This window comes from Sinocyclocheilus anshuiensis, unplaced genomic scaffold (assembly GCF_001515605.1).
Source record: "Sinocyclocheilus anshuiensis isolate Anshui unplaced genomic scaffold, SAMN03320099.WGS_v1.1 scaffold1170, whole genome shotgun sequence".
NCBI lineage: Eukaryota > Metazoa > Chordata > Actinopteri > Cypriniformes > Cyprinidae > Sinocyclocheilus > Sinocyclocheilus anshuiensis.
Window position 1 is genome coordinate 2,979,285 of NW_015538055.1, and position 13,958 is coordinate 2,993,242.

Genomic DNA, 13,958 nt, shown 5'->3' on the forward strand with positions numbered 1-13,958 from the left:
AGGTGAAAACAACGGTGGCGAAGATGACAAGATTGATTGATTGATTGATTGATACATACTAGCTATATACTTACTGAAGTGTATACTGCATAACGGTTAAGTGAAACAGTAGGCATTTTTCCATGATAAACTTTTAAAACTGTGATCTATAATTAATAGTAGCTAAAGAATGATAGACAAAATGACAGACAGACAGATAAATGATAGATAGATTAGTTATCTTCTTAGAAATTTTGTAATAATAATAAAATACTTTTTCCCTGTAAAATAACAAGTGAAGCAAGATATGTCCAGTACCTGAATATGCATAATGCTCTATTATACCATGTAAAAAAATGTAAAAAGATATTTTTTTAAATACGTCAAATTATCACAATCAATGAAAACAATACATTTAGTCATTTAGCAGACGACTTACAAATGAGGACAAACGCAATTATACCATAAACATGCCACACTTTTGTTTCCGTGGTGGAAGCTTGACAACATTTTAAGGAAACGTGTGCCCTCTCATGGACAAGAAAAGATAAGCATCAAAAAGTTTGAAAATGTCAACCGAGACAAACACACAAACACACACTTCCTAAGCTGTCAGGGTCGCGCGCTCAAAAAAGCAATGATTGGCCATCAGTCAAAAAAGAGTGACGTGTGTCACTAGCAACCGATGCGAGTCTTGTCGTTTTCTTGTTTATACAGTCTATGGTTCAGACCAGCAGGCTCTAGTTCAGACGTGGAAATATACAAACAGGTAGACTTATAGACATGTACAGTACATCTACGGACTACACTTTAATACAGAGTTCATTTCCTCCATTTGTCGTTTAGCATCACTTAGCTTTTTTCTTTTTCCCCACAGGAAAATTAAGATTCTGTGCCAAAGCGTGTGATTCAGCGTGACACAGATGTGACCCACCTTCATCTCGCCAGAAGGTGCTTAGGAAAAAAATAGAAATAAATTAAATATATACATAAAGTTTTTAGATAATAAGATGTGGAACTGAAACCTAAATATAAAATGTATTATAATTAATAAGATTTCAAACGTAAATATTATAATATGCATAAAAATAATAATTGTACAATTTATGAACTGTTTTCTTTTCTTTTTTATATTTCTCTTTAATTTTCCATCTATTTTTAGAGGATTGACTTGTGTTCCTGATTTGTCAAGGTTCTCCATGCTGAGATATGTGTGGCTTAACAATAACAAGGTTAGACTGCCTGGCTGAAACTGAATTTTACTTTCTCTTATCTTATGTGTGATTACAAGTTTTTAAAGCTTTATGTTTAACACTAAAACTATTGAGCAATTAATTAATATGAGTAAAAAAAAAACTACAAAGCAGCTATGTACTTTCAATTTTAAAAAAAAGTGAATTTCTAAGTCTTAAAAGAGTGATTTCACAGATTCGAGAGGTTTCCAGAGCTTCATTTAACTGCTGCTTGACAGAACTTTATCTGCACAACAATGATATTCTCTCCATTTCAGGTCAGTTTGTGCTATAACGATGTTTCCAAGCTTTTTCTTTATTTATTTAGTGGTTTCTTAATGTGTTCTAACCTTTTTTCCTGTCTGCATTCAGGGCCATTGAGACACCTGACATGCCTGCGAGTGCTGCTCCTATTCAATAATCAGATGAAGAGTCTGGAGGAAACTGTGTCAGAGCTGAAGAACATGCAGGACCTCCACACTCTCTGTGAGAACCTGAGACCACCGTCTCTCACGCAAGTCCACTATATTCCTTGTTTAAAAAACAAAACAAAACAAAAAAAGTTAATCAAGGTTTTAAAAGCTTTTGTTACAAATGGTTTTTACAAAATTTGTTACAAATGGTTTTTACACCATTGTTTTTGCACCAAAAACAAGATTCTTTGCATTATTTGGATTGGCAAAAAAGTCATTTCAGATAAAATGCATCTTCTGTTTCAACTTTATATCTGAACCCCTTCACTCAAGATCCCGAATATCGCCAATAAGTGCTGCACCATTTGCCATCCGTGAGGTTTTTAGACAGAAAAGGTCGGCATCCATAAATTACAAACTTGCGATATTAGAATTCACCAAAAGTGATCAAAGATATCAAAAATGCCGTAAAAATGAATAATAAGATATACCACATTGGCTAATTATGTGATTGATAAACTACTAAACTACACCATTATGCATCTGGACACTGGTTGAGCCAAGAGTTTTACTTAATTTTTGACATTTTTACTGTTTTTTTTTTTTTTTGTAATAAATGCAGTGTGACTGACTCTAATTTCTTATGTTGAAAACAGTTGTGCTGCTTACTATTTTGTTGTGTAAACTATGATACACTACCATTCAAATGTTTGGGGTAAGATTTAAATCAGCATCTTCTTCAGGATCATCTGACACTGGAGACTGGAGTAATGATGCTGAAAATCCAGCTTTGTCATCACAGGAATAAAGTACATTTTACAATATATTAAAATAGAAAACAGCTAAATTGTAATATTTCAAAATATTACTGTTTTTACTGTACTTTTAAGTAAATAAATGCAGCCTTGGTGAGCATAAGGGACTTCTTTAAAAACATAAAAAATCTTAATTATTCCAAACTTTTAAACAGTGGGGTACTGTATAATTGTCAGAAGTGAAGCAAGAGGAAAGGAGACAGGCATTTAAGCTGTTCAGCGTAGAAAGACAGAGGGTGCTTGATTCTATTGCCTTTGGCAGACGAGCACCACTACAGGAAGAAAAGTGACCAACTCGATCACAAAACCAGTAGGTAAGCTAAGGTTAGTCTAACAGAGAACAATTAACTAGAAAATCAGTTCCAGCATTTTAAGATTCGTAAAACGTTTCTAATCTAAAGAACTGTTTTATTGTTACAGGTCAGCATGTCTCAAGAAAGAGGTGTACAGAGTCAGTGTCACAAGAGTATTTTTTAAATATTTTTAATGATTAAACTACAGCAAATGTTTCACGGGAGCTGACTTTGGATGTTTTCCTTAGCAGTCATTCTGATGATCGAGAAAACCCATCAGTGGTCAAATCCATCATACAGTTCTCCATTATGAACTGGAACGGTACAAGCATGTCTCAGTGGAGCCATCTAGATGACTCTAGCAAACCTGCATCTGACATACTCACTGTCAAACTTAGATGATTTCCAAGACCCCTGCCGTCACTCTTGTTCGCACGATGGAACATTTGACAAGGGCCAAGTGGTTTAAATCAATGAAAAACAGCTCTTACAATGTCGTTTCAATCTCAATAAACTTCGTCAAGACTAATGTGTGTTTTCAAGTTGTTTTCTGAAATATTTGTAGTGTGAGTGAAGTCTAGTATTTGACATGTTCATCGAAGAACATGTGATGTAATAGTTTGTAACTTACGGATGGAAAATCTATGCGTTTGATTTGTGAAACCGTATAACTGTATTTCAATATCAGACGTCCCCAAAAATACCTGTTGCATTTAAATAAATTCTACAGATTTATAAAGACTCACATAAGCTGCTGCTGCTATCTATTAATTTGTTCCTTTTCCATAACAACAAACTAAGAAATTTAAGGCATAGGCATCAATGTCTTGCAGCAATATATTACAATATCTTTCCTAAAGCAAAACCTACATCACACATACATGATTTTCACATACATAAATACATATATTTTCCCAACATAAATGTAAAAAGACTATTTAAAACAAACAAACAAAAAATCTACATTTTGTCACTTGTAGACCCTTCCCCCTATGCATTTGTGTGGCTAAGCTTTTGGTGGTTTTCCCTTACGTTATGTGCTTTCAGACGAGCATCCTGTAAGAGAGTTATGAAGAAACCTTCAGAAACTCTGGGTGAGGTCACGGACCTGCTCTCTTTTGTCTTAGATGGATCTTCAATGACGATGATGGTTGCTGGGTTGAAATAGTGTGATTCACTGTGATTCAGTCTGTAGTAAGAGGGACTGTCTCTGAGGTAACATCTTGGTTTTGGTTATCTGAGGAGCTGGTAGTCTCACTCTGACTGACAGAGAGCTCCTCCATAGTGCCTGTCATCTCCTCCAATGCTTGATCACCCTCAGCTATGAAAGAAAAAGAGAGCCTGCATTACGTCACTCCTCAGCTAAATATGTATTCCAATGCTTTACTTTAAATGATCCCAACTGATTCTTAGCTTTATTCTTGAAACAAATGACTCTTATGATTTAGTTCTTTTTTGTCAATAAAAAACATACATTGTGAACAGTGAAGCCTGATTCCTGAAATGAATGCAGGGCTTGCAAAATCGGTAGGCCGACGTCCTGGGACCGAAATGTACCAGGGTTCCCGCGGGTGCAAAAAAAAAAAGCCTTAAAAAGTCTTAAATTTAGTTGTATCAAATATAAGGCCATAAAAAGTCTTAAATACCTTAAATGGTATAAGAAAATTCTTAATTATAATTTCAAGAGGTCTTAAATTTGGGGATGGACAGACAAGAACCGTGATATGGCTTAATGTGACGATTAAACTTCTGGTTAAATTAAAGAATTCTGGTAATAAATAGCTTTAGTGAATCAAAACCTTACGGTGTGAACACTGCAGCTTGATTCTTGAAAACAAATGACTCCGAATGAAACAAATGAGTCAGTTGTTTTCAGTGAATCAAAAACATACAGCATAAACAGCGCAGCTTGATTATCGAAGAGAATGACTTTTATGATTTGTTCCTTTTTAGTGAATCAAAAACTGATTTGGTTGTACTCAAAAATTAAAACACATAATTACCAAAATGAATGACTTGTCTTTTTAATCTTATTACATTCAATTCAGATGGCAATCTCACAATTTGGTTTAAAAAATAATTTCTTCTTGCTGTGATGTTGTAGATTAAATAAAGTGAGTGCAGAGAATATGGGGCATTCCCAAAGAACATGTCAAGGCCAAGGTAATGCCATGGTACAATGCCAAAAAAACATGATAATACCATGATACCTCTCATAGTAAAGCAAAACTAATCTGATTTGGATACCTTTGGCCTGTTTCTGTAGCCGTGATGCTGACTCAGCTTCATGTTTCTCCCTCTGCTCCTGTAACATCTTACAAACCTTTTTATGGCTGAACCAGTGCAGCTTCTGACAGGCCTGGTCACAGTAGATCACCTGAAGAAGTGCACAGATTTAAGAAAGCACCCCAAGAAAAGAAAAAAAATCCAGAAGTCATAAGACAAATCCTGATATTTACCATTTTACAGATGGAGCATCTTTTCTCTGCTCCTTTTTCACCACAGGTTGTGCAGAAGTCTGCGTCCATGAAACCCACCTGTCCCGTGATGGCCTGCGTGAGCACTGACAGAGCAGTGGGGTCACTTCCCTGTCAGAAAAGGACTGGTGAGGCTTCCATACACAGAATGTGGTTCAGTCTTTCTAGTTGAGGCTATGATTCCATTATTTTATTACACTTCCAGTGTCTTCTACATGAGCAAATAGAGGTCACTGTAACTCAAACTCACAATTTCCACTGGGGCAATACTCCGGACCAGCTGCTGCAGTAATGTGGCATCACAGTATGGAAATTTCCTAATGCACTCCCGAATGAACTTCTCCTGGAATACCGGGAAGCCATCACTGTCTCGCCCTTTCAAAAGACTGAGAAAAGATTTTTGAGTTAGAGTACATTTTGTTTACTCTCTAATACATATATACATTATTGTTCAAATGTTGTGGGGTCAGGAAGATTTTTTAAACGTTTTTGAAAGTCTCATGTTCACCAAGGCTGCATTAATTTGATCAAAAATACTGGAAAAACAGTAATGTTGTGAAATATTATTACAACTTTAAATAACTTTTCTATTTGAATATATTTTAAAATATAATTTATCCCTGTGATAGTAAAGCTGAATTTTCAGCAGCCATTACTTCAGTCTTCAGTGTCACACGATCCTTCAGAAATAATTCTAATGAGAATTCAAAAAATATTTATTATTATTATTGTTGTTGAAAACAGTTGTGCTGCTTAATATTTTTGTGGATTTTTTGATGAATAGAAAGAAAAAAAAGAGCATTTCTTTCTTACATAAATCTTTTGTAACATTATAAATGTCTTTATTGTCACTTTTGATGAAATTAATGCATCCTTGCTGAATAAAAAATCTTACTGACACCAAACTTTTGAGCGGTAGCATATATATATATAATATTTTACCTCTTGATTAGGCCATCAAGTTTGTCCTGTCGCTCTTTCAGGAAAGAGCCACATTTCTGCAGCACACAGCTGAGGTAGTGCATCTTCATGGCCAACACCTCATTCATATCCTGCTGTTTGATGCACATCTCACAGATAAGCTCCAGAACCTGGAAAAACAATGAGTTATTAAGGTTGGGTCAGATTTCAATTCAGTTACTGTAAGCTTATTGTAATGAATCTCAAGCTCTATTAACACTTACATAATGCAGAATGCATGCAACTGACCTTGCGGCACTTCTCAACTGCTTCCACATCCATCAGCAGAGGGTTTTCTTTCACCAACATCACTATCTGCAGCCAAACAAGTCACAAGAACATCCAGTCTTAACAATTCAGGATGAATTATGCTTTGTCCATAGTTAGTGGTTTGATGATTTGTATTAGTATTATAGTCATCAGGTACAGAAAGACCATACTGAGTCATTTTTGCTTTAAAATATACATATTTAAGTTGTATTCATGTGCATTTCCACCTTTATTTTGATAGTACAGTATAGGGACAGACAAAAGACAATGAGAGAGGAGAGAGGGGAAAAGGACTGGGAAAGGATCTCGAGTCAGAACTCAAACTCGGGTTGTTCAAGGCGCATCTGCGCTATATGTGCTGCCCACATATATATACGTGTATGTGGATCTAGCTCAGACCAAAAAAAAAAAAATAAAATAAAAAAGTACCTTTACAGGGTTGGGGTTGGTACTCATTATAATTTTGTGTAGCGGTCCAGCAAGTTTAGGAAGGAGTTTTGGTTCCTTTTCCAGGCCCTGTGGTTTTGTGTAGTAATCCAACCTCGCCCGGGAGAAGAAGTTATTGATGACCGTCACACAGTCATGCTGCCCTGGGGGGAAAAACGTAATCTCATTTACAGTTGACTTTTGGAAACAAAAAATACCTTACGACTTCTCTGAATCTGGCATACTACTGTTCAAAAGTTTGGGGCCAGCAAAAAATAAATAAAAAATTGGAAAAAAATAAGTTTCAGTCAGCAAGGATGCATTCAATTGATCAAAAGTGACAGTAAAGACTTTTATAATGTTACAAAAGATTCCTATTTCAAATAAATGCTATTCATTTTTATCTTTCTATTCATCAAAGAATTCTGAAAAAATGTATTATGGTTAAGTATTATGGTTTCCACAAAAATACTGAGCAGCATAAGAACAAAAAAAATTTCTTGAGCACCAAATCAGCATATTAAAATGATTTCTAAAAAAAAAAAAAGCTTTGCCATCACAGGAATAAATTAATTTAAAAATAGAAAAACATTATTTTTAATTGTAATAACATATGTATTATTGTTTTTACTGTATTTTTATCAAATAAATGTAGCCTTGGTGAGCATAAGAGACTTCTTTTAAAAACATTTTTTAAAAAACATACCGACCCACAACTTTTGCACAGTAATGTACTGAGGACCTATTCCTAATTTGACCTGTACAGCACATCTTTCCACATAAGGTCATATCTTTGTCATACCTACAAAAGCAGCCATTTGTGCTGCCGTTCTGCCGACTGAGTTCACTGCATCCGTCTCAGCTCCAGCATCCAACATCATCCAGGTGATATCTGTCTTTCCTGTACAATTTCATATTACTAGCATAAAATACAGCCAAATTAACAGTACCAGCACCAAAAGAATTTAGCAAATGAGATTCAAACCTGAGAGTCCTGCAAACATGAGTGCGGTGTATCCATGTTCGTGTTCGTTGCAGTTGACGTCTGCTCCATGCTGCAGCAGCAGTTTGCACATGTCTGCCCTGCCCTTATATGCGGCGTGCATGAGAGGGGTCATGCCATACTGAAGAAGAAATGCAAAACAGCAATAATCAAAAGCATTAATCATATTTTTCACATGTATTACATATTAACGATGGGTAATCGATGGTGACCCTGACAACTCCCAAAAGCACTCAAAGTATTAACCTGTGAAAATTAAATTTTCAGCAAATTTTCTGTTCCTTTAAGTCATCTTTCCCCCTTCAGCATTTCAAGCAACAAGTTCACTCATATTTGATTGTGATGTTTTTATCATCTGTTTGGACTCTCATTCTGACGGCACCCATTCACTGCAGAGGACGTAATTGTGAGCAAGTGATGTAATGCTAAATGTCTCCAAATCTGTTCAGATGAAGAAACAAACTCATCTATGTCTTGGGTGGCCTGAGGGTGAGTACATTTTCAGCAAACTTTCATTTTTGGGTGATTCCTTAAATCAAGTGAAAGAAATAAAAAATCCTAAACTGTTTATTCGCTATGCAAAAAATAACTGGTTCATAATTTTTTATTTGTTTGTTTCTTTTCAGCTCCAACAGAAGGACACATAATGAAAGACAAGCCAATCAATATCATTTCCAGAATCCAGGCAGCTAGCTGCTTTGAATGCCCACACAAGTGTCAGAGACATCTGATTTGGGCAGGTCAATCTACACAGCAAGTTTTCTTATACAGAAGTTAAGCACTGTTTAAAAAAGAGCAAAGAACTACCATTAACAGAGTGATAAATTAAACCACCTTTGAAACTCTGTTATTATGATACATAATGACACTTAATTTCCTTACCTCATCAAGACCGTTTACCCTGACATCTTTGGATCCAAGCAGCCTGGAGGCTTCTTGCACATTACCTACAAATGTTCAATCACAATGATCAGACACTGACCAACCTTAATGTACAGAATTATACATCAGAGCCTCAATGCACATTGAATGCTAAATTATCAATCATCATGATCATTTGAGGAATTCAACACCGAGCAACACAAAAATAAGGATGTTTAACTTTAAACGACCTTTTACTGGTACACATATGTATTTATCATATGATTGCATATCGTTAACGTTACCTGTCATATACAGTTTAACTGAATACATATGCAGGTATTTAGCATGCAACACACCAATAATTAATTTAAAAACACACAAAGGATTATGTATATTTATGCAACCATAGCTTGCAGACTTTGTAAATGAAATCATACATCTGATACATTTCTAAACTGTTAAACGTGTTAATCTGCAGTTAGCCTGTTAGCATCATGCTATTATTACCTGCAGCTATAACTTGAAGTAGCTCCTTCTCCGTGTCGGTCAGGTCTCCTTTCTGTGGTGCAGACATTATTATAGCCTAAGTGACGCTTTTGGTTTTAATAAGCAATATATAAGTTGACTGTGATGGATATGACAGCTCTGCTGTGTTGTGATTGATCCACTAACTTGCTGCTCCCCTGACTTGTCAACACGTTGCTGTCTGCAAATGGACTGAACCAACTGCAACAAAAGACGGGGGCGTAATTACATAAAGTGTCCTTTTTCTTTTTTTCTTTTATATATATATATGTTAATATGCAACTCTATTAGCAATTAATTTTAATTTAGCACTTAATTTTGCTAGGTATGGGAGTAGTGGAAAACAATTGTATTATATTTAACAATTTATGTACCCCGTCTGTTTGGTGGTGTTTCAATCCCGTGAAATCTAGAACTTTCATTCTGTACAATACATCAGTATATTTTATTTTTTTCAAAATAAGAGACATTAATGTAAGTGTGTCTAATTCATACGCATCTTAATAGAATGAGCGTTTCAATAAATTACATTTATATTAATTGAAGTAAATTGAATGAATTGATAGAGGTGTAAAATAATCCCACCGTTTATAGGTGACCCTTTAACGTGGTTGAAAATAATGGACTGTTCATATGAGATGATAAGTAACATAAAAATATAACACAATACTTGACAAAAACAGACCTATAATATTGTATATTTAAAACTATACACGAATCGTTATTACGAGTAGGATATATTCAATGAATCAATGAATCAGAAACATGTCACAAAATGATTCTTTCACACATCTGACTGAACAAATTGTCCACTAATCGGACTGAGTCGGTTTAACCGGTTCTTGAGTGAACAACTGACTCACTGAATTCAGAACTGTCTTTTGCGGGCACGGATTAGTAACTACTTTTGAACAGGTTCTTTCAAACGACCCGTTCAAAAGAATCGATTCGTCATAATGATTCGGACTTCCTTCATGATTGCTTCACCTTGGGATAACAGCTTATTTGCATAAAGATAAAGAACGGACCAATGGCATTAAACGTGTCTACCTGAGCAAATCCTAGACAACTTCTAGCAACAGACGACTTGCCTTAGAGAGCGGAAAGTCTGCGGACTATGGTTTAAGTGTAGGCCGGCCTACACTAGATGTTTCATCATGGCTTGTGGTGGGTTTGTTTGTTCCAAAACTTCTCTTTGTATCTTGAACCTTATTTATGTGGTAAGTGTCTAACAGTTTACATGAATTTAGTCTTTAAAACTTGTTCTTATTCACATTAACAATACGTTTTGTCTTTATTTAAAAAGTTTAACAACATATATTACTTTTATTCATTACTATAACAATGGCAGTAACAATATGTAAGTTCATTAAATTGTGCTGTAAATTGTCAAATTAATTTTTATGGAATGTTTTTATGCTGATATTCATAATTTAGTATTGCTTTGCCTTTTCTGAGCATCTACACTCCTTAAAGTGAAACCATCCATTTCTGACTTCTTTTTTTCTTCAGATGGTCAGTCTTCTAATGATCGGTGTTGCAGCATGGGGCAAATGGTTTGGACTGGTCTCTAGTTTCAGGGTAATGGCTGCTGTCATCGCTGTTGGCTTGTTTCTGTTCTTCGTGGCCATTGTGGGATTGTGTGGAGCTGTGAAGCATCATCAAGTTCTCTTGTTCTTTGTATCCTTCCGAGTTACTCATTCAAGAAATTCTCTCCTTATCAATAATGTGTATGTCTATATGAGGTTTATCTCTGTTCAACACATCGGTCTTAGTTTGTGTTGTAGGTTGGGTCCTAAACTCACATTTACCAATTTTGCTGACTTTCGTGTTTGAAAGGATTTCCTTTGTTATCAACAGCTTTTGAATTTGCCCTAAATTATGGTAAAACAACCTTAACTGGTCTTTAGTACATGCTCATTCTCTTCATGGTATTCATTTTGCAGTTTTCAGTGTCATGTGCCTGCTTAGCGATTAATAAAGAACAGCAGGTAATTATAGTCTGTAATACTTTGACACGGTGATACTGGTTTCCTTATTCCTACGTTTTAAATCCAAAGGTTTTGTTCTCCTGCAGAACCTTCTCCTGGAGATAGGATGGAATAAGTCTGAATCAATGAAGGAGGATTTGGAAAGATCGCTGGATTGCTGTGACTTCCTTCAAGTGAACTACAATGAGACCTGTGTCGCTGTAAGAACTATTATTCTCAATACGAGGTTAATGAATTGTTAAGCATCTACTGCTACATTTCAAATTGAAGTTCCTTGCAATTGAACCTAATGTGAAAAACAGCATGCTTCTTAGAAGACCCTCTTAAATAGTCAGTAAATGAGGTCATGCAGTGAGATTTGGTAAATATTTTAATTTTTTGTACGTCAAGATGTTAGTTAGTTAGTTAGTTAGTTAATGATTTATAAAGCTTCCATTTTTATTTACAATTTATAATTAAGTTACAAAGTGTGGACAAAATGAAAAATACTTCTACAAATGATTACTGATGCTTGAGCAAAGTATGAGATCATCTTGTTTACATGCAATGAACTGACAAGATTATTTTCTGCTTTATTTCTGTCTTCTCTTTGACATCAGACCTGTTTCAAGAATCAAACATGTAGACCATGTTCAGTTATAATCCAGGCCTATGCTGATGACGCTCTACAGTTTGTTGGAGGAGTCAGTCTGTTTTTCAGTTTTACGGAGGTGAGCAAACACTGGACATCATTTGATTCTGAAAACATGTCAAATGAAACATGGAAATACTGATTGGAGCCGTTAACAGTTCAGTCAGTGTATTTAAGGTTTGGTGCTTGTTTCTTAGTTTTCTGTTAATAAATCAATTTTTATATTAATTTTGTTATATTTCCTGTTTCAGATTCTGGGCGTCTGGCTAGCATATAGATACAGGAATCAGAAAAATCACCGGCAAAATCCTGGAGCTTTCATTTAATAAAGCATTTTGGTCGGACACACATATTCAAGACTTTCAGCTATACTGAATTTTTGTTCTTGAGTGGACTTTTTTAATGAATATTTTTTTTATTATTATTTATGATCTGTAGTTCCTCTTGATAACACACTCCATTTCTTCATTTTTTGGGATACAATAGTAAATTAAATGTTCTGTTAACTTTAAAAATATTTATTTGTAGAACAGCCATTATGATTTGCATCTTGGTGGAGTTCACAAATATTTCTTAACACTGATTATGCAGGTTAACCAGTCTTGAACTTTGGTCCCAATTGAACAACACTTACAATGATAAAGAGCTGCTAAATAAAAAATGCATCTTTCATTTCTGATTATAAATCAAACTAGAAAACATTTATAAGGAACCAAAAATACATTTCCTGCTTCTTAAATCAAACAATATGGTCATTGCATTAAGCTCAGTAATAAGCTTGCACACTGAAACAACTTAAACTACACCCAACCCACTTCCACATCATTTTGATCAGGATATGACCAGGAACGTCTACATCATCTGTTTGCATTCCACATATTAGCCAATGGTGCAGCTCTCCCAGAGGTTGTCCAGCCGGTTTACCACAGATGCATTCACTGTGATGTTCCAGTTCTCCCCTGCTGACTGCAGTGAAAACATACCAAATATACTTACCTGCGCATTTACTTGGATTTGCATCATAATATATTTGAATTGACGTGATTAATTTCTCTGTATTTTATTTCAGTGGCAGATTGTGATTTTTGTATTTTCATTTGTGTAATTGTGTAATGACACTCACACCTAAAGGCTACAACACACATCAGTTTTTGTTCCGTGCTGAGTTATACAATCGAATCCTCTCATTATAACATACAGAGTGTATACATAATATATTGATTGCGCAGTGTAGAGACAGGGCCGGCCCAAGCCTTTATGAGGCCCTAAGCAGAATTTTATATGGGGGCCCCTCGGTGCTGCCAATACGACTGATTATTGTCAATGCACACTAAAAATCTAACACACCCTTTATCAATTTTATTTATTGTAGCTGTGTTGCTTACATTATACCAATGTCAGCCTGGCATGTTTTTACCCTTCTACGATTTTTGATTGTAATAGTAGCAAACCCACAAGATTGGCCAGGTGTTAATTTGCACTTTAACATCCAAAGTCTTACAGTACTAAGTGGCATATGTGGTTTACTGGAAAGTAGCTAAATAAACAATGGATTTATGGAAACAGAATGTTATTTTAACAACAAATTATTAAACACATAGCGAGCCATCCGTACATCTAAAACAACAATTAGCTAATTGAGGCACAATGATATTGGAACATAATAGCAAAGACACCCAAAGGTAGGCTAAGGTAAATAATGTTAAGCTGTTTTTCAGTAACAAATTTATGAAACAGAAGCTTATTTTTATTACAAAAATATATAAAGTTATTTTTAAACAGAAGACAAAAACTTTATTATTATAAGTCTTATAATATATTAAGCTGTCAAGGCTATTTAAAGATGTTTAATCAAACATGAACTTCCCTAAAACAAGAAGATACCCTATCTAGGCTATGATAATTAGCCTAACTAGTCAGCCAGGTCCCTCCTCCACCCCCGAAACGCAAATGATTTTAAAGGGGTCATATGATGCGATTTCAATTTTTCCTTTCTCTTTGCAGTGTTACAAGCTCTTGGTGCATAAAGAAGATCTGTAAAGTTGCAAAGACTAAAGTCTCAAATCCAAAGAGATATTC

At 35.1% G+C, this 13,958-nt stretch overlaps 2 protein-coding genes and 1 pseudogene across 2 annotated transcripts; 2 read left to right on the top strand and 1 right to left on the bottom strand.

Moving 5' to 3' along the window:
• The first annotated feature begins 1,588 nt into the window (after nt 1-1,588).
• LOC107683274 (leucine-rich repeat-containing protein 72-like) lies at nt 1,589-3,145 on the top strand (annotated as a pseudogene).
• Nucleotides 2,865-9,458, bottom strand: LOC107683262 (ankyrin repeat and MYND domain-containing protein 2-like). Its single transcript, XM_016479326.1, has 11 exons — nt 9,240-9,458; nt 8,751-8,815; nt 7,851-7,989; nt 7,668-7,766; nt 6,869-7,029; nt 6,419-6,484; nt 6,152-6,300; nt 5,460-5,595; nt 5,192-5,320; nt 4,980-5,109; nt 2,865-4,053 (listed from the first exon to the last, which is right to left on the bottom strand). The coding sequence occupies exons 1-11, from the start codon at nt 9,304-9,306 to the stop codon at nt 3,917-3,919; spliced, it is 1,278 nt and encodes a 425-aa protein (XP_016334812.1). The 5' UTR covers nt 9,307-9,458; the 3' UTR covers nt 2,865-3,916.
• Nucleotides 9,459-10,314: 856 nt separating this feature from the next.
• Nucleotides 10,315-12,229, top strand: LOC107683454 (tetraspanin-13-like). The gene is made up of 6 exons (XM_016479508.1): nt 10,315-10,477; nt 10,770-10,937; nt 11,168-11,248; nt 11,335-11,448; nt 11,848-11,958; nt 12,131-12,229. Exons 1-6 carry the CDS (start codon nt 10,415-10,417, stop codon nt 12,203-12,205), a joined length of 612 nt encoding a protein of 203 aa, XP_016334994.1. The 5' UTR covers nt 10,315-10,414; the 3' UTR covers nt 12,206-12,229.
• Nucleotides 12,230-13,958: the final 1,729 nt, after the last annotated feature.